Raw genomic sequence first — 18,422 nt, 5'->3', positions numbered from 1 at the left:
CATTTTGGGTTTTTTTGGCCCTGGTCCCCAATCTGATAAGGTCACTGGGAATCCTGATTCTACCTTCTGAGGTATTAGCCACCCCTCCCAGTTTGGTGTCATCTGCAGATTTGTATACACTGTTTTGTTCACGTTGACCTTCATGACATTTTTCAAAAGAAAGAGCAGGAAGTAATTATCCAAAATTAATAGCCACGAATATCCTTAGCAGAAGGTTAGGAAGAACATACAGTCCTTCCTTCACCCTGAAAGTTTCTCTTCCCCCTGCCTCTGTGCATGACATCATTCCCTTAGTAAGTACAAATAGAAGATGCTTTCCATTCTATCTCTGCAATATCTTTGAGCTGGAAGATGACTCTGGTGGCACCAGCATTCAGCCATGAAGACCTTTGCCCCACTGGTTATCTTTTTTATGCTGCTTAGCTTCCCAGGTAAAATATAAAGAACAGTTGAACCACCGGACTGTGGTAAAAGAAGACTTGTCTAACTAGCTTTGCTGCTGCGCCATGCTTGAAGTATTAGCTCATTTGATACTATGCCATTTGCACAAGATGAAAGTATACCTGAAGGAGCATCTCCACCCCCATCGTTCAGCCTGGACACTGAGTTCCAGCTCTGAGGGCCTTCTGGTGGTTCCCTCCCTGCGATAAATGAGGTTACAGGGAACCGGGCAGAGGGCCTTCTCGGTAGTGGTGCCCGCCCAGTGGAATGCCCTCCCATCAGAGATCAAGGAAATAAACAACCATCTGACTTTTAGAAGATATCCGAAGGCAGCGCTTTTTAGGGAAGTTTTTAATGTTTGATGTTTTACCGTGTTTTTAATGTTCTGTTGGGAGTTGCCCAGAGTGGCTGGAGAAACCCAGCCAGATGGGCGGGGTATAAATAGTAAACTTATTATTATTATTATTATTATTATTATTATTATTATTATTATTCTGCTTTCACTGAATAGGAGATGCTTAAAGATGTTGGTGATTTCTTCTCTTCTGGGGGACTGATTTCTATCTTGTTAATATTTCTCTAGGACCCACCCCCACACTGAATGAAATTTGTAGAGGTCTCTGCAAACCAAGTTGTTCAGGTAGAGAATATTTGGCTTCGTCAACCTTCTGCCATCATCCTGATTATGTCTATTGCTGTGAAAAGACAGGTAACATATTAATTTTTTCCTAAGGTGTGCGACTATTATATGATTTGGAAAAGCAAATAAACAGGTTTGAGGGGTTTTTTTGGCTATGTTTGAAGCAAGAGAAAGAACAAACAAGGAGTAGGTCTTCTGCGTGGAGATAATGGAGAGGTGACCTGGGGGGGGGGGGATGGAGCTGATCAACACCTACTTTGTCTCTGTCTTTTTCAAAAGGAAAACAGTCTGCAATGTGATGATATTACAATTAAGAATGCAGGGTGGGAGCTGCAGCCCATGAAAGGAAAACAGGTGGTGGTGGAAACAACAACAACAACAACAACAACAACAACAACAACTTATTATTTATACCCCACCCATCTGGCTAGGTTTCCCCAGCCACTCTGATGAGATTCTCATTAAAAACATAAAGAATATTCTCTCTCTCTCTCTCTCTCTCTCTCTCTCTCTCTCTCTCTCTCTCTCATAAAGAATTTATAAAATATAAATGAGATTCTCATTTAAAATATAAAGAACTGTATGAAAAGGGCCCCTTCCGATTCTCAGAACTGAGTGTCTTTGCAAATTAGTGTGGAATCTACAAACATAAAACCCCCTCTGAAAATGCTTTTTAAAAAGCATTAAAAAAATACATTGCATTTTCCATAAGGCTCACCATTGCCATCTAGTGTCCCATTGTTTACATTGTTTACCTTCCCGCTGGAGCAGTACCTACTTATCTACTTGTACTTTGACGTGCTTTTGAACTGCTAGGTTGGCAGGAGCAGGCACTGAGCAATGGGGGCTCACCCTATCGCAGGGATTCGAACCGCCGACCTTCTGATTGGCAAGCCCAAGAGGCTCAGTGGTTTAGACCACAGCGCCACCCACGTCCCGTTGTCCCATTGTATATTGCACTTAAAACACACTTAAAACATTTTCTTTGCAGCTGTATAGCTGAGTTTTATATCATTTGCGCAGGATTAGTTCCATTTCTTTTCTTAGTGAGAAGTGTAATGGGCTCCTTTCACAGAATAGGAGATGCTTAGAGGAGTTGGTGATCTCTTCTCATCTGAGGGATGAATTTCTACCTTCACAATATTTTTCCAGGACCCACTCTCACCCGAAATAAAAAATGTATAGGTCGCTGCAAAGCAAGGTGTTCAGGTGGAGAGTATGTCGCTTCAACAAGCTCCTGCCACCGTGCTGATCATGTCTACTGCTGCTCAAAGACAGGTGACATGCTAAATTTTTGTTATGGGCCAAAACTATTATGATTTGGAAAAGAAGGTAAAAAGAATATACACGGTTGTTTGGCTATGCTTGAAAGAAGAGGAGGAACAAGAAAGGAGGAGGTCCTCTTCATGGAGAAGATGGAGAAATGCTATTGGGTGACAGAGAAAATAGTGAACAGTTCAACACCAACTTTGCCTCTGTCTTATTCCCAAAGGAAAACAGTGTACAATTTGATGATACTAGAATAAAAGATGCAGCTCAAGAGAGGCAAAGAGATAGAAAGGGAATACCTAGCTACTCTGAATGAATTCGAACCTTCAGGGTCTAATGAACTGCACCCAAAGGAACTATATGGATTTGCAAATATAATCTCAGAGGCTGTTTTATAATATTTGGGAATCCTTGAAAATCCCTGCAGGTGGGCAAACATTGTCACCATCTTCAAAGAGGGGGAAAAGAAGACACAGGCATCTGCCGGTTGGTCAGCTTGACTTCGATACTAGAATCATAGAATCATAGAGTTGGAAGAGACCACAAGGGCCATCGAGTCCAACCCCCTGCCAAGCAGGAAACACCATCAGAGCACTCCTGACATATGGTTGTCAAGCCTCTGCTTAAAGACCTCCAAAGAAGGAGACTCCACCACACTCCTTGGCAGCAATTTCCCCTGTCGAACAGCTCTTACTGTCAGGAAGTTCTTCCTAATGTTTAGGTGGAAAATTCTAGGAAAGGTCCTAGAAATATATTTATAGTGTGGGTCTGTGAACACTTATTAAAGTGTTCGGTGGCTACTAAGAGCCAGCATGGGTTTCATAGCAGATGAAACTCTCTCCCCCTTTTCAATAGAGTGGCAAGCTTGGTGGATAAAGGGCATGCTGTGACTGTAGTGTATCTTGATTGCTGTAAGACTTTTGACAAACTTCTTCATGGTTCTTTTGTCATCCTGGGAGAAAAAAGTGGCAAGTGGATTACCACAGGCTTCTATCCTGGGCCCGGTGTTGTTCAACATCTTTATAAATGACTTAGATGAAGGGAACAGAGGGGTTCCTCGTCAAATCTGCTGATCGCACCAAATCAGGAGGGGTAACTAATATCTCAGAAATAGAATTGGAGACCTGGGCCAAAACTAACAAAATGAATTTCAGTAGGGACAAATGTCAGGTTCTGCACTTAGGCGGGAACTGCCAGATGCATAAATATAGAATGGAGGACAAAGGATCTTAGAGGTTTTTTGTTTTTTTAAAAGTAGACCACAAATTTAACTTGAGTCAACACTGTGATGCAGCAGCAAAAAGAGTTAATGCAATTCTAGATGTTCAGTCCTCACAGCAAGGGAAATAACAGTATCACTCTTACCTTCCTTGGTCAGACCCCACCTTTAGTACTATGTGGAGCTCTGGGTACCTTTAGTACTATGTGGAGCTCAGGAATGATATTGACAAAGTGCAACATCAGCTGAGGAGAGTGACCAAGATGCTCAAGAGTATGGAGAACACACCTTGGGAGGAACAGTTGAGGGAGTTGGGTATGTTTAGCCCAGAGAAGAGAAGACTGAGAGGTGATCTTATAATCATCTTCAATATCTGAAAGGCTTCCATGTGGAGGATGGAACAAGCTTTTCTGCTGCTCCAGAGGGCAGGACACGAGCCAATGGATTCCTATTACAAAAAAGGAGATTCTGACTAAATGCAAAGAAGAACTTTCAGGTGCTAAGAGCTGTTCCACAGTGGAATGGGCTACGTGAGACTTTGCTTCATTGGAGGTTTTTAAACAGAGGTTGGATATCCTCCTGTCAGAGATTCTTTAGCTGGGGTTCCTGCATTGCAGAGGGTTGGGATCCCAATTCCAAAGCTGTGCAACTGGAGTGATATCTGGGTTAGGTGCTCAGTGTTGGAACACACCTGGGGGGCACACACAGCCCCCAGAATGAGACAAACCTCTCCGGGCATCTTCCTGATGAAGCGCAGCCTGGGATGTGCATAAATCCTCATGCACCAGCGGAACATATCAGAAGACTATGTGCACACTCACTCAGCAGAGTATAGCAGAAACAATCGTGGAGCGTGAGTGTGGCATTCTAAGTATTTATTAAGCAATATACAGTTGTACCTCGGGTTAAGAACTTAATTCGTTCTGGAGGTCCGTTCTTAACCTGAAACTGTTCTTAACCTGAGGTACCACTTTAGCTAATGGGGCCTCCTGCTGCCGCCGCACCGCCGCATGATTTCTGTTCTCATCCTGAAGCAAAGTTCTTAACCTGAGGTACTATTTCTGGGTTAGCGGCGTCTGTAACCTGAAGTGTTTGTAACCTGAAGTTGCTGTAACCCGAGGTACCACCGTATACAGGACAAAGCAATCATGGCGACCTCTCAGTTCTTCTCCGAGAGAGAGAGCGAAAAAGAAAAGTACAAAAATATAGTAGAGTGGAAAAGATCATAAGACTGGCTTCCATTCTCATTTTCCAAGCCTGGAAAGTAAACACAGACATGTGATGTAACAATCACATATCCAGCAACGGAGGAGTGAAATGCTAACACTTAGCGGGTGGGAAGATACAATCACTGGGCAGCAGAATGAAAGAACAAAGAAGTAACTTTTGAAAAGCAACTTAATTTGAAACATTTTGAATTGGAAAAATTGCAACACTTAACACTACATTTCTGGTCACACATAACCTCCAGTTTTCACTTGCATGTTCCATTTTCAGAGCTCCCAGAGATTAATTCAATTTACGTATAAGACACAACCTTGCAAAGTTGTACCACCTTTTGTATTATCTTTTCATGATTCCCAAGGACAACAGAATATAAATAGGAGTCCTTCCAGGTGATCTTTTTACACTTCCTGTTTTTAGAGTCAATATATAGAGGAGGCAGGAACTATTTTCCCAAGAAGTCACCACCCAAATAAGTATACAAATCAGACCTTTGGTAAAATGCTTGCACAGATACAGTAAAGTAGTTCAAAAATTGGTGAAGGTCTTTTTTTTTTTAATTTACTTGAGGGTTTGCCACTCTTAACTAATATTGTGTGCAGATTATTATAGTTAGGAAGAGATGGAAAACTGGTGGTCCTCCAGATGTTGTTAGATTCTTGGTTTCCATGCTCAAAGGCTAAGGATTACCAAGATCTGAAGGGTCAAATTTTCAACGTGCTTATAGTAAGGGATTGGATATTGTGTCAGACACATTCCCGTGGATATTGTTCATCAAAGGAATGCACAAGTGGGACTTAACACAGCTTGTTCTCTTCTCTTCCATAGGGCCATAAAATGGCACAGCAGGAAACTCCTAAATTGCATCAGAACCTATACAAAGGGTGAAGTCCTTCTTCAATGCCATTCTTAAGCATCTGACACACAAGTAATCTTACAGAAGTTCATTTCTGGTGACTGAAAAGCCTTCCAGAAAGTAACGATCTTAATAAAATAATAAATAAAATAAAATCAGACATCTTGTGCAGATGGAGTCCCGTGTAAACTGGGAGTCAACTTGTTTATTTGATTGCTGTGTGGCAGAATCAAAACATTCCCTGGTTTCCTTGGCCGGAATAGAAGGGAATCCAGCCTGCTGCAAGGAATTCAGAGAAGACCTGGTTTTATGGCTTCTTCTTCCTCTTCCTCTTCCTTTTCTTCTTCTTTTGAGGTGGGGGAGTTTTAAGAATCTCCTCTGACTCTTCTTTGGCCTCTGTGGAGAGCCAGTGTGGTGTAGTGGTTAAGAGCGGTAGTCTCGTAATCTGGGGAACTGGGTTCACGTCTCTGCTCCTCCACATGCAGCTGCTGGGTGACCTTGGGCCAGTCACACTTCTCTGAAGTCTCTCAGCCCCACTCACCTCACAGAGTGTTTGTTGTGGGGGAGGAAGGGAAAGGAGAATGTTAGCCACTTTCAGACTCCTTCAGGTAGTGATAAAGCGGGATATCAAATCCAAACTCTTCTTCTTCTTCTCTTCCACTTCAAACTGGGCCTGCACACCATGCCAGATTTAAACCATTCCTTGGTCATCGGATGGATAATATGATGAGCAAGGAGGATGAGAAAATACTGGCAGCTAATCTGCAGAAAAGGGCTGTGGAGAGAGAGAGGGAATGCATGTGACCACATCCATCGCTTGTATGGACAAGGATGAAGCCAAAACCAATAATAATGATGATGATGATGATTATTATTTATACACCACCCGTCTGGCTGGGTTTCCCCAGCCACTCTGGGAGGCTCCCAACAGAACATTAAAAACACGGTAAAACATCAAACATTAAAAAACTTCCCTAAAAACAGGGCTGCCTTCAGATGTCTTCTAAAAGTCTGGTAGTTGTTTTTCTCTTTGACATCTGGTGGGAGGGCGTTCCACAGGGCGGGCGCCACCACCGAGAAGGCCCTCTGCCTGGATCCTTGTAACCTCACTTCTTGCAATGAGGAAACCGCCAGAAGACCCTCAGAGCCAGACCTCAGTGTCCGGGCTGAACGATGGGGGGTGGAGGCGCTCCTTCAGGTATACTGGGTGTACTTAACCTGCCCCACAACTGAACTCATACGTGACAGGTGTGATTTGGTCAAATTGGTCTTGTGGGTCAAATGAGGAGGCTAGGTAGGCCTAATTACACCCGTAGGCCTGAGGTTTTCCAGGCCAGATTAATATGATTGCAAAGTATTTCATGGTTACAATTCTGATAAATTTCTTATATATATATTGGCACTTGGATCCTTCGATCCTTTGCATGAAGAGTAGGCATTGACTCCCATGTACTGGGCAGGATGCCACTTTTCTCAATCTCTTCCTTCAGCCCCTTTTGTTACTTTCCAGACTGTTCTTAGCATTTGTGGAGAACTGTTAAGTTGTGGGTGAACATATCAGACGACACAGAGATTCTTGAAACAGCTCTTGTTTATTCACAGGCCAGAACAGAACTGAGCTGAAGGGTTCAGCCAACCTACTTATATAGAGCTCAACTACACGGCAACAGTAACAACTTTCTGTAACTATCCAATCACTGAACATCACTTTCAATTCCTTATTTGCATATGTGGACCTGAGTGAAAACTATCTACAGTATCCCCCTGCTGGCCCTGGGTGAGAACTTCAGTACATAACAAGAACGATGCTTGGAGATGACAATAGGAACATGCTGTCCCAAGACTAGAAGTGTGCCTTTAGGCCTTTAGATCTCAGTTTTTCTCTACCCTTTCGAGCTCGGTAAGTGGGCAAGTGGTGGTGGGGAGAATATTCCCTCATAAAATATGGGATACTAGGGACACATCTACATTCATGGTTTTTAAGGCTAAAAATGAGTTTTAAAAGGGTTATGATAATCATATAGCCATATGACAAACTTTTAGAAAGTCAACAATGCGTTATTAAAACGTGATGCCAGAGGGCGCGGCAGAATTCTCCCCATCAAATAAGTGGGTAGACATTGTAGAAAAGGAAGCGAAAGAGAAACCAAATGCCTTGGTCCCAACCAAAGAAGAATGGCAACTTAAGTTGACAGACTATGCACAACTTGCAGACTTAAGAGAACAAGAAGAGCAGACGTTTAAAGTGGATTGGAAAATGTTTATTGAGTATATGGAAAATAACTGTATACAGCTGAAATCACTGGCAGCATTAAGATAAATTCAACAGTGTAAATAATCTTTGACAGATGTAATAATGGAAAACTGATTGGTATAGTTTTTGTAAAATATGCAGGGATGTAAGATATGCAAAATGAACCATGGAAAGAGAAGAAGGGAAATCGCTGATATTTTAAGTATGTGGAATGTTTATCTGAAATTGTAATACAGAAAATTTAATAAAAATTATATTAAAAAATAAATACATTTGCATCTGCCATGAACCACAATACCAAAAGCTGCAAATTTTATATTGACTGCAATGTTTAAAGTAATCCATGCCACTAAAACCCTGAACTCTGAATAAATTTCATGGTTGATATCAAGAACTTAACTTTATTTTCCTCTTTTCTTTCCTTGGTGAATAGTTCCTGTCATCACGTGCATCGCAACCAGATCACTCATGCACAGAGCTTACCTGTCAGTATATCACAAAAACCTACAAATAGGTGGACATCCAACCTTCCAGGAGGCACAGAACTATCATCAGAGTATTCTGCCTCAGTAGTCTGCTCTTGCTGCTCAACTTGAGATCCAAGTCAAGTTTCAACAATGAGTTTGCGCTGGCTGTTCATCATTGTATGGTTCAAGAAGAAGAAGAAGAGTTTGGATTTGATACCCCACTTTATCACTACCCGAAGGAGTCTGAAAGTGGCTAACATTCTCCTTTCCCTTCCTCCCCCACAACGAACACTCTGTGAGGTGAGCGAGGCTGAGAGACTTCAGAGAAGTGTTACTAGCCCAAGGTCACCCAGCAGCTGCATGTGGAGGAGCAGGGAAGCGAACCCAGTTCCCCAGATTACGAGGCTACCACTCTTAACCACTACACCACACTGGCTACATCATTCCGAGCCATGATCTTGTGGGGTCACATGACTCAATGTAGGAACACAGCCTTAGAAGATGGCATCCCGATTTTTGGGCTCAACACCTTGGAGGGTATGGGATACAGCCTATGTCTTAAAAACCAGACACCAAGGAGTAATGTTTAGTTTTCTGCATTGCTCCAATAGACCTTCACTCACTGTTTCATTACAGTCAGGATAGTCTAGTCATTCCCAGGGTTGATTCACACTTACCTTTCTGTTGTGCTTCCCAGGCATGGTCTGCACTTTAAAGCAGTGGCGTAGCATGGGTTGTCAGCACCCGGGGCAAGGCAAGTAATTTGTGTCCCCTAACCCGTGGATTTGCGCCCCCTAACCCTAACCCCCAGGTGTTGCGCCTGGTGCGGCCGGCCCCCCCTGCACCCCCCACACTATGCCACTGCTTTAAAGCTCTGTTTCTGAGCGCTTTCTTTCTTTCTTTCTTTCTTTCTTTCTTTCTTTCTTTCTTTCTTTCTTTCTTTCTTTCTTTCCTCCAGAGCTTTCCCAGTGAAAACCTACTCTGTAAAGCTGAATCAGAGCAAATGTTAATCCACGGAAAAACCCAAATGGTAGTTTGTTGTGCTTCAGCTATAAAGAGTGGGCTTTTGCAGGGAAAACTCTGGAGCAAAAAGTGGACTGCTTGGACATGGACCTGTGTCAAGAAAGAGTGGAGCCAATGGTCAGTGTGGATAAGCACCCAAAGTCTGCTCTGCAACAATGGCTGCTGTGCCAGAACAGCTTAGTTAATCAAAGCATTAAACATTCCCATGAGCTCAAAATAACCATCTAATGTATCCCTTCATCCCTTCAGGGTTTACTGCTGCACCCACGCCAGTTTCCAGTCAGCCTCCACTGAAGTGACATAATTCTCTCCCAGGTTTGCAACCTGAGGCACAGTCTAAGCTTGGCTCTACAAAAGGCTGCCCCTGAAGTCACCAGTCCCATCGCCCGTGTCTATTACAGCACATTTAATTTATTGCAATTCTCTGGTGACCATTTTCCTACCTGTTTTTGTGCTTCCTTGTGAAAAAGAGAATGCATTCCCACTAATGGTGTGGGAGGTCTGGTGCTTTTCCCAATCTGCTCATTCAGTTGCTTCTATTGCCTTGCAGACTGTTTAGAATTTATTGAGAGTGATACTGCATTGGAAAGGGCAATGGGAATGCGCTATTTCAAGACTAGAACTGGGCTGTTAGGGCTTTAGTTCTTATCTGTAGAAGTTGGGGCTGCCTTCTTTACCCTCTGAGCTCTAAATTTAAGAGGAACACCTTCAAAGTGTAGAACACATTGTTTAGAGTGGCTGTTAGTAGCAGTTAGTGTTTGTGCTGGTGAAGGTGGAATAGTCACGCTTTCCATTGCCAACAGGTCCCCTTGCAGAGACCTATTTGTCCCTTGTCCTTATTTCCTTATTAAGTATAAATAAAGGGTTTTTTTTGCTCTCTTTCTGCCAGCCAGCTGCCTCAGCGCCCACAGCAGAAAAAGCCTGTGGTGCTCCAATGGGTTCTGCTCCGCTCAGCAGTGGCTGTCAGCTGGCCAGGCTCTTCAATCCCTGGACTCCAAATCTTGGCCCTGGGCTCTCAGCCTGGCGCCCCTAAGAGCCTGGCGCCCGGGTGCCCTGCACCCCTAGCGCCTATGGGTAAGCTGGCCCTGGAGATGGTGGCCTGTTTGATAAGGTTACGTTGATCTTGTTCTTCTCTGTTTACGAGGGAAAATAATATATTATCCAGTCTAAGCAAATCCTAAATGGCACCAGTTCCTTCCTAAAAGATGGACCTCTTGGACACTGTCAACTTGATGCACCTAATATGTTGGACTGGTGATCTGAAAGAACTTATTGACTTGCTGGAAAACCTTTGAGAAATCAAACTTCCCACGTAGTAACAGTCTCATCTCCAAAATAAAATTTCCCATTGTCTATAACAATGTTTTGACTTTCTGCTCCCAATAAAACAAAACCGTTTCACAGATAAACTGTCAGTGGCACCTCATTTGCTCTGTTGTTTTGTCCTGGAGAGAAACTATTTTGCCCTTTCCTAATGACTGCAAATGAAGAGAACCCAATCTGCAAAGAATGCAGACATGACTTGTTGTTCTTTCTGTTTCTACCATGCTTTTGATTCCACAAAGGTGGAATTGTTCTTTCCTGGCAGTCAAGAGAAGAACAGTTCATCTCTTTCCCAGAAAGGAGGAGTGTCATGGAAGTCTAGTTGCTGTTCAGATGTATGGCATCTGCAACCCACCGTACATTTTTGGCAGCATGCTTCCCTTTTAACCTGTGAGAAACATCCTTCATTTTTAAAAATAAACCTACACCAGAGGGAGTGTAGCCATGGGGTAACGAAGAGTCGGACACGACTAAACGACTAAACAACAACACCAGAGTCACATCTAATAGCTGAAAACTCATCAAAACGTAAGGAAAGTCCTGCTGTATCAAGCCAGAGATGCCCGAAGGAAGCCTACGAGCACAATCTGAATGCAACTGCACTCTTCCCATTTATCATCTGAGTAGGCAACCATTGGTAGCCTTATCTTTCATGTAACAAAAACCCCTGGCTCCAACCAGCACAATTTTGTTGAATTGGTGGGCATGAGACTGGCCCGGCACAGACTGATCTCCCAGTAGTTTGTTTCTTTACTGAAGTTTGTTTCACACAGGCGGACTGTTAAGCCCTTTCATCTACGCTGTGTTCCTTATTGAAATTGCATGCCCCAATGCTAGTTTGAGGAGTAGGCAGGGTGGAACAGGTGCCTAATGTTAATGACACACTGGGAAGTATTGAAGCTTTCAATGCTGAGCATTACCTGATTGTGCTTGTCGGATTCGAACGAATCCTGGGTCAAGAACTGACGTGGGCTATTACAGGGGTTTTCTCCAAGATGAAGCAAGATCTCTCCGAAGCAGTATCCTCCAAAGCAATTCAAACTCCAGAGGCTGTGTCTGCAAAAACTGAAACATTTGCCCCCAAGCCTGCCCTGTTCTCTAGCCAAACGCCTCCTGCCACACCACCACCTCACCATTCCTACATCCAAACATACTCCTAAAAAACACTTATTCAACCCAAGTCCCCCCCCCCCCAATGCAGAACCCTCCTTGCACTTTGCTTGGAGATGTTCACTCTGACAGTCAGATTCCTCCTAAACTGTTTCTTACCAGCTTTGTGGTCAGCCTGCAATCTTGCGAAATGACACTGGCCTCCCTGAAAATTGGTTTTGCAGAATTTCTACTTCATGTAGATGTAAATCAGCCTGTACCCTACTGGTACATACTCTAAGGGACTCCTGGACGAAGGCCATTTCTCCAGCAACTGCCCATTGCTGACTGGATGATGGAGCTGCTTAGCCTGGTACTCTTAGGGTCTGGGCCCTGCATTCAGTGAGGGTGAGATGTGCAATTCAGCCTCTACACACCCAGTGCTCACCTGTATGGCCAGTTAGCAATGATAGGCTTGATAGACTCACATCACTCGCTTTGATGGCGATGGAGCAGGTCCAAGGAGGCTTTGCCCAGGGTTGGAGACAGACAGTCTTTGCCCTTCTGCCTCCACATGTTCCATCTGCCCACACTGGAACAGCTTGTGTTTATGATGATGGATCCTCAAGGTACCATGAATAAATCAGGTATTTTTGCCACAATATTGTCTCCCACATCTTCATTCTGGGGTGTGTGGGCAATGGCTTTGAGATGTACTATACAGAACACCACCAATCATGAACCCCCCCTTTATGTAGAGACGCTCTCCATACACATGTAGATACATCTATCTATAATATCTATCATCTATATCTATCATCTATCTCTATCTATCTATCTATCTACTATCTATCTATCTATCTATCTATCTATCTATCTATCTATCTATCTATCATCTATCTATCTATCTATCTATCTATCTATCTATCTATCTATCATCTATCTATCATCTATCTATCTATCTATCATCTATCTATATCTATCATCTATCTATCTATCATCTATCTCTATCTATCTATCTATCTATCTATCTATCTATCTATCTATCTATCTATCTATCATCTATCTATATCTATCATCTATCTATCTATCATCTATCTCTATCTATCTATCTATCTATCTATCTATCTATCTATCTATCTATCTATCTATCATCTATCTATCTATCTATCTATCTATCTATCTATCATCTATCTATCTATCATCTATCTATCTATCTATCTATCATCTATCATCTATCTATCTATATCTATATCTATATCTATATCTATATCTATCTATCATCTATCTATCTATCATCTATCATCTATCTATCTATCATCTATCATCTATCATCTATCTATCTATCATCTATCTATCTATCTATCTATCTATCTATCTATCTATCTATCTATCATCTATCTATCATCTATCTATCATCTATCATCTATCTATCATCTATCTATCTATATCTATCTATCTATCTATCTATCTATCTATCTATCTATCTATCTATCTATCTATCATCTATCTATCTATCTATCTATCTATCTATCTATCTATCTATCTATCTATCTATCTCTATCTATCTATCTATCTATCATCTATCTATCTATCATCTATCTATCTAATCTATCATCTATCTATCTATCTATCTATCTATCTATCTATCTATCTATCTATCATCTATCTATATCTATATCTATCTATCTATCTATCTATCTATCTATCTATCTATCTATCTACCATCTATCTATCTATCTATCTATCTATCTATCTATCTATCTATCATCTATCTATCTATCTATCATCTATCATCTATCATCTATCTATCATCTATCTATCTATCTATCTATCTATCTATCTATCTATCTATCTATCATCTATCTATCTATCTATCTATCTATCTATCTATCTATCATCTATCATCTATCTATCTATATCTATCTATCTATCTATCTATCTATCTATCTATCATCTATCTATCTATCTATCTATCTATCTATCTATCTATCATCTATCTATCTATCTATCTATCTATCATCTATCTATCTATCATCTATCTATATCTATCATCTGTCTATCTATCATCTATCTATCTATCTATCTATCTATCTATCTATCTATCTATCATCTATCTATATCTATCATCTGTCTATCTATCATCTATCTATCTATCATCTATCATCTATCTATATCTATCATCTATCTATCTATCATCTATATCTATCTATCATCTATCTATCTATCTATCTATCTATCTATCTATCTATCTATCTATCTATATCTATCTATCATCTATCTATCATCTATCTATCTATCTATCATCTATCTATCTATCTATCTATCTATCTATCTATCTATCTATCTATCTATCATCTATCATCTATCTATCATCTATCTATCTATCTATCTATCTATCTATCTATCTATCTATCTATCTATCTATCTATCTATCATCTATCTATCTATCATCTATCTATCTATCTATCTATCTATCATCTATCTATCATCTATCTATCTATCTATCTATCTATCTATCTATCTATCTATCTATCATCTATCATCTATCTATATCTATCTATCTCTATCATCTATCATCTATCATCTATCTATCTATCTATATCAATCATCTGTCTATCTATCATCTATATCTATCTATCTATCTATCATCTATCTATCTATCTATCTATCATCTATCTATCTATCTATCTATCTATCTATCTATCTATCTATCATCATCTATCTGTCTATCATCTATCTATATCTATCTATCTATCATCTATTTTTTTTACTTTATTTAATTATTTGACAGTTATTAACTATAATCAACACAAGCACTCCAGGAAAAAAATGACTTCAGCTTAAGAAAATTAAGGGAAAACTATTAATTACATTTAAAAAAAAAAAATCTTTCAGAGCTAACTTGAACTTGCTTTCACAGGAGATATTTATTTTCTTGACAATATTGTATAAGGGGCAAGCAGTTTCCCCAGAAACGATTTCTACATTTACCTGCAATTCTCACTCTTAGACGTTATTTCTGCCATTATAGCCATATCCCAAACTTTATTAAACCATTTTCTCCAAGAAGGAAGAAGTGTATGTAACTTCCTTTATGTACTTTCCTTATGATAGGTGATGTATAGTTCAGCAATATCATTGCTAGATATATGGAAACTTCATATTTCAATACGGTATTTTTGCCATTAGTCTAAAAATCATTTCCCCAGCATAACTACGTGTCCACAACATATGGCAATATGTTCCATTCTGCTCTTTGTACCCACAGCTGTTCTCAGAATGTTCTTAGCTGTTTTCAGAAGGTTTTTAATTGTTTTTAGATTATTTCAATTATTGATCTGTTTGCTGCCCTGGGCTCCTTTGGGAAGAATGGGGGGATATAATTGGAACCATCAAAGAAACCTCTTCTAAAGCCATTCAAATGTAAAGAACACCTTGTATCAACATTCTGAGGGTGTGCTAACAGCTGCCACTTTTAGTACCTGGTGGAACAAACAACCTTTCAATGGCAAAGGTTTCCTGTGTGGGCCTCTTGCTGCCTGTGCATCCTAATGAAGTATAAATTCTTCTGCTTCTTCCACATCCAAAGAGAATGCGCAGACCCAACGTTCAGCTATGAAGACCTTCCATCCTCTACTTCTATGTCATTTTATCACACTGCTGACTTTTTCAGGTGAGATGCACAGGGCATATAGGCAGTGCTAAAACCAACCAGCCTGTTCAATGAGGCCAGTTGTTTATTTGACCCAACATTGTCTCAAAATGGTGGGAATATTACCGTACCTTGTTTTGTCCTACCGTGCTGTTCTAGAATTAGAATCCCATTTCTTTGGAAATATCAGAAATGGGGTGCCTTCATGGAAGGGGAAAGGCTCGGCAATATCGAGGATCCCTTTTTATTTGAGCACTCCCAACTTCAGGCAACAGTGCAGCTGAATGAAATTGGGAAGGATACAAACCAAGTTGTTTATATGTCAAATATGTTGCTATGGCAAAAACCTATTCTTTGCTATTAGAAAAACAACTATTGTAATAAATTGCCAGGTAGCATTCTTTAATTTTATGCTCAAAAATAGTCATGATTTACTGGGGGATTTCTGGGTAAGGTGCAGAAGGAGGAAGACATTTCTTGCAGAAAGACATTGCATCTTTCTTAAAGAAATCAATAAGAAAACCTTTGAAGTTGCCGGTAATGTCACTCTCACTGATTTTCTTCATCAAAGAAATGGACAAACATGTAATTGAGGGAAGTTTGAGGGTGAGGTTCAAAGATCCTTTCCCTTTAGTTAGCCCAGCCTTTGGTCTGGACCTTCCAATTCCCCCTCTGTATTATCTGTCTCCGATCCTCACACAAAACAATGGAATGGGGTAGAGTTAGATTGCAGGTGATGTAACAGGGAGGCATAGAAACACAGAGGAGCAATGAACTCCTCCAAATGTCCAAGTCTCTGTCTTTCTTTCACGCTTCCATGAAGTATGGAACCTGCCAGCAGAGTGCTGACTTGAGGATTTTGTTCTTTAGAAAAGCAGAGTAGCAGATGACTTTTTTCAATTTAAAAAGGAAGAAATAGATAAAAACTTCATTAATTTATTTAAATGAAAACCCTCGCTGTGTTCTGCTTAAAGTAAAAAAAAAATCCCCCGAAGTCCTTTAGCTCTCTGAAGGCAACCTGCAGGATAGCCACATTTCTTCTGATTTCCTATTGCTTCCTGACGTGTCCTCTATAAATAAACACACACTGGTAAGTTAAGAAGCTGGTGTGTGAGAAGCTGGTGTGTGTGGGTGTGGGGGTGTACACACAAAGAAGGCTGCACACCACACAACCACATCTAAATCATTTTAAGGCCAAAATATACTCCCTCGCTGCAGTGCTTTGAAGTTGTGACATCAGAATCTTATTGATTGATTGATTCAATTTATCTAGTGACCTGTATCCAATGTTCCCATGGTGGTTTTCCTCAAGGGATTTATTACTGTCCATCCCAAAAGTGGGGATGGGGGCATGGGATGGTTTGGGGCAGTGGACACAATTTGAAATTATTGCCATAGCACTAAGTCCCATGCTTTTTTATGTGCTACAAGAAGGATTAGTGTTATCATTTTTTTTAAAAAAAATATACCCTGCACTTTCCTCCAAAGGAGTGGAGGGTGGTAAATGTGGAGGTTTTCTTCGTATAGCATATAGGGGGTCCTGGGAAGGAAAATGAGAAACTGAATGAGTGGCTTCTAAAAGCCCTGGAATATAACGAAGAATGTTCCCTGAGTTGGTGTTGTTTTTTTGAAATGGCAGCTTAATGGGACTATCTGAAAGTGAATTCATAGAGATGCTAGCAAACTCTCTTCCTCTGTTTTGCTAAAGTTTCCGGAGGATTTGCAAATGCTGTCGTCAAGAAACGTTGGGCACGATGCAAGCCAGAATGTGATGAAGATGTTTCTGCAGCAAGAGCCTGCTCTATTCCTTGCTTTGTCTTCTGCTGTGAACGGCCAGGTAATATCACCTTGCTTTTAATGTGCCAGAACAAGAATGAGGCACTAGGGTATTTCTGGGCAAAGCACAAGGTAAATGGGTAGGTGTGGTTTATAAATGTTGTCTTTGCCTGGTTCCTGAAGTTCCTTGCTTCCTAATGAATTGTGGGGTAGCCAGGAATTAATGTGAAGCCCAATGAATGACAGAATGATGGGCCTTTAACAGCCCTTGTACTTGTGGGATGGACAAATTCATAGATCTGATTCATAAAGCAACAGGCAAACAGAACTGTTGGTTTATAGATGGCAATCTTTTGTAAATTTTGTAGCTGAACTTAGGGTATTTAGAGACTGAATTGATAGAAATTGAACTCTTCAAAATAATAATAATAATAATAATAATAATAATAATAATAATAATAATAATAATTCCTGCATTCATGGGAAGTGCTTAGAGATGTTGATCTCTTGTCTGTTTTCATACAGCGCACCAACAGTTTCTCCCCTTCGTAGCTGATAAATGTTTGGGCAGATGCAGGTCAAGGTGTTCCAATGGTGAAAATGTACCTTTAAGAAGACCCTGCTCTACTCCTGGTTGCTGTGCGAAGCCAGGTAATATTCAAATGCCTTTTGACTGCTAAAACAACAATGATGTATTGGGGAATTTTGAGTCAGGTGTGCAGAGGCTGGGTACAGATAAGTTATTTACTATGTCTATGAGTGCATTTCAAAGTCCATTGTGAGGTAGACAGGAATTACTGTGAAGCCCAGTGAGGAATTGAATGTGTAGCTTTTAGAAGCCCTTGAGCTTCTATAGATGCACAAACTTGTGGATCCTGGTTCATCCTGACAAACCGCTTTATGGAGCTTCTCCCTGGAAATACATTTATGGTACTCAAAGACGGAATTCTTTACAGTGTTTTCTATGCTTATTGAGATTGCTGAGAGATATCAATGTCCTCTTCTCCTTTGTTTTGACCATGTCCCAAGGCTTGGTCCACACTGCAGGCAAGAAATGTCGGGGTCAGTGCAAGTCAAAATGTTCCAGTGGTGAATATATCTCTTCAACAAGAGTCTGCCCTGTCCTTGGCTATGTCTTCTGCTGTAAACGGGCAGGTAATGTTCTCATGCTCTTAATGTGCTAGAG

At 40.8% G+C, this 18,422-nt stretch overlaps 1 protein-coding gene and 1 long non-coding RNA gene across 2 annotated transcripts; both read left to right on the top strand.

Annotated features, from left to right (window-relative positions):
* Positions 1-337: 337 nt before the first annotated feature.
* On the top strand, positions 338-5,757 carry LOC309366410 (uncharacterized protein). Its single transcript, XM_081904955.1, has 4 exons — positions 338-431; positions 1,025-1,150; positions 2,234-2,359; positions 5,622-5,757. The coding sequence occupies exons 1-4, from the start codon at positions 380-382 to the stop codon at positions 5,627-5,629; spliced, it is 312 nt and encodes a 103-aa protein (XP_081761081.1). The 5' UTR covers positions 338-379; the 3' UTR covers positions 5,630-5,757.
* An 11,430-nt stretch (positions 5,758-17,187) lies between these two features.
* Positions 17,188-18,389, top strand: LOC309366029. The gene is made up of 3 exons (XR_014166420.1): positions 17,188-17,297; positions 17,762-17,887; positions 18,266-18,389. It is a non-coding gene; the product is annotated as an uncharacterized lncRNA (long non-coding RNA).
* The last annotated feature ends 33 nt before the right edge of the window (positions 18,390-18,422 follow it).

The sequence above is a fragment of the Podarcis melisellensis genome, assembly GCF_964234715.1.
Source record: "Podarcis melisellensis genome assembly, chromosome: 3".
NCBI classification, from domain to species: Eukaryota; Metazoa; Chordata; class Lepidosauria; order Squamata; family Lacertidae; genus Podarcis; species Podarcis melisellensis.
The sequence above is the reverse complement of the archived record's forward strand: the minus strand, read 5'-3'. Positions and strand labels throughout refer to the sequence as shown.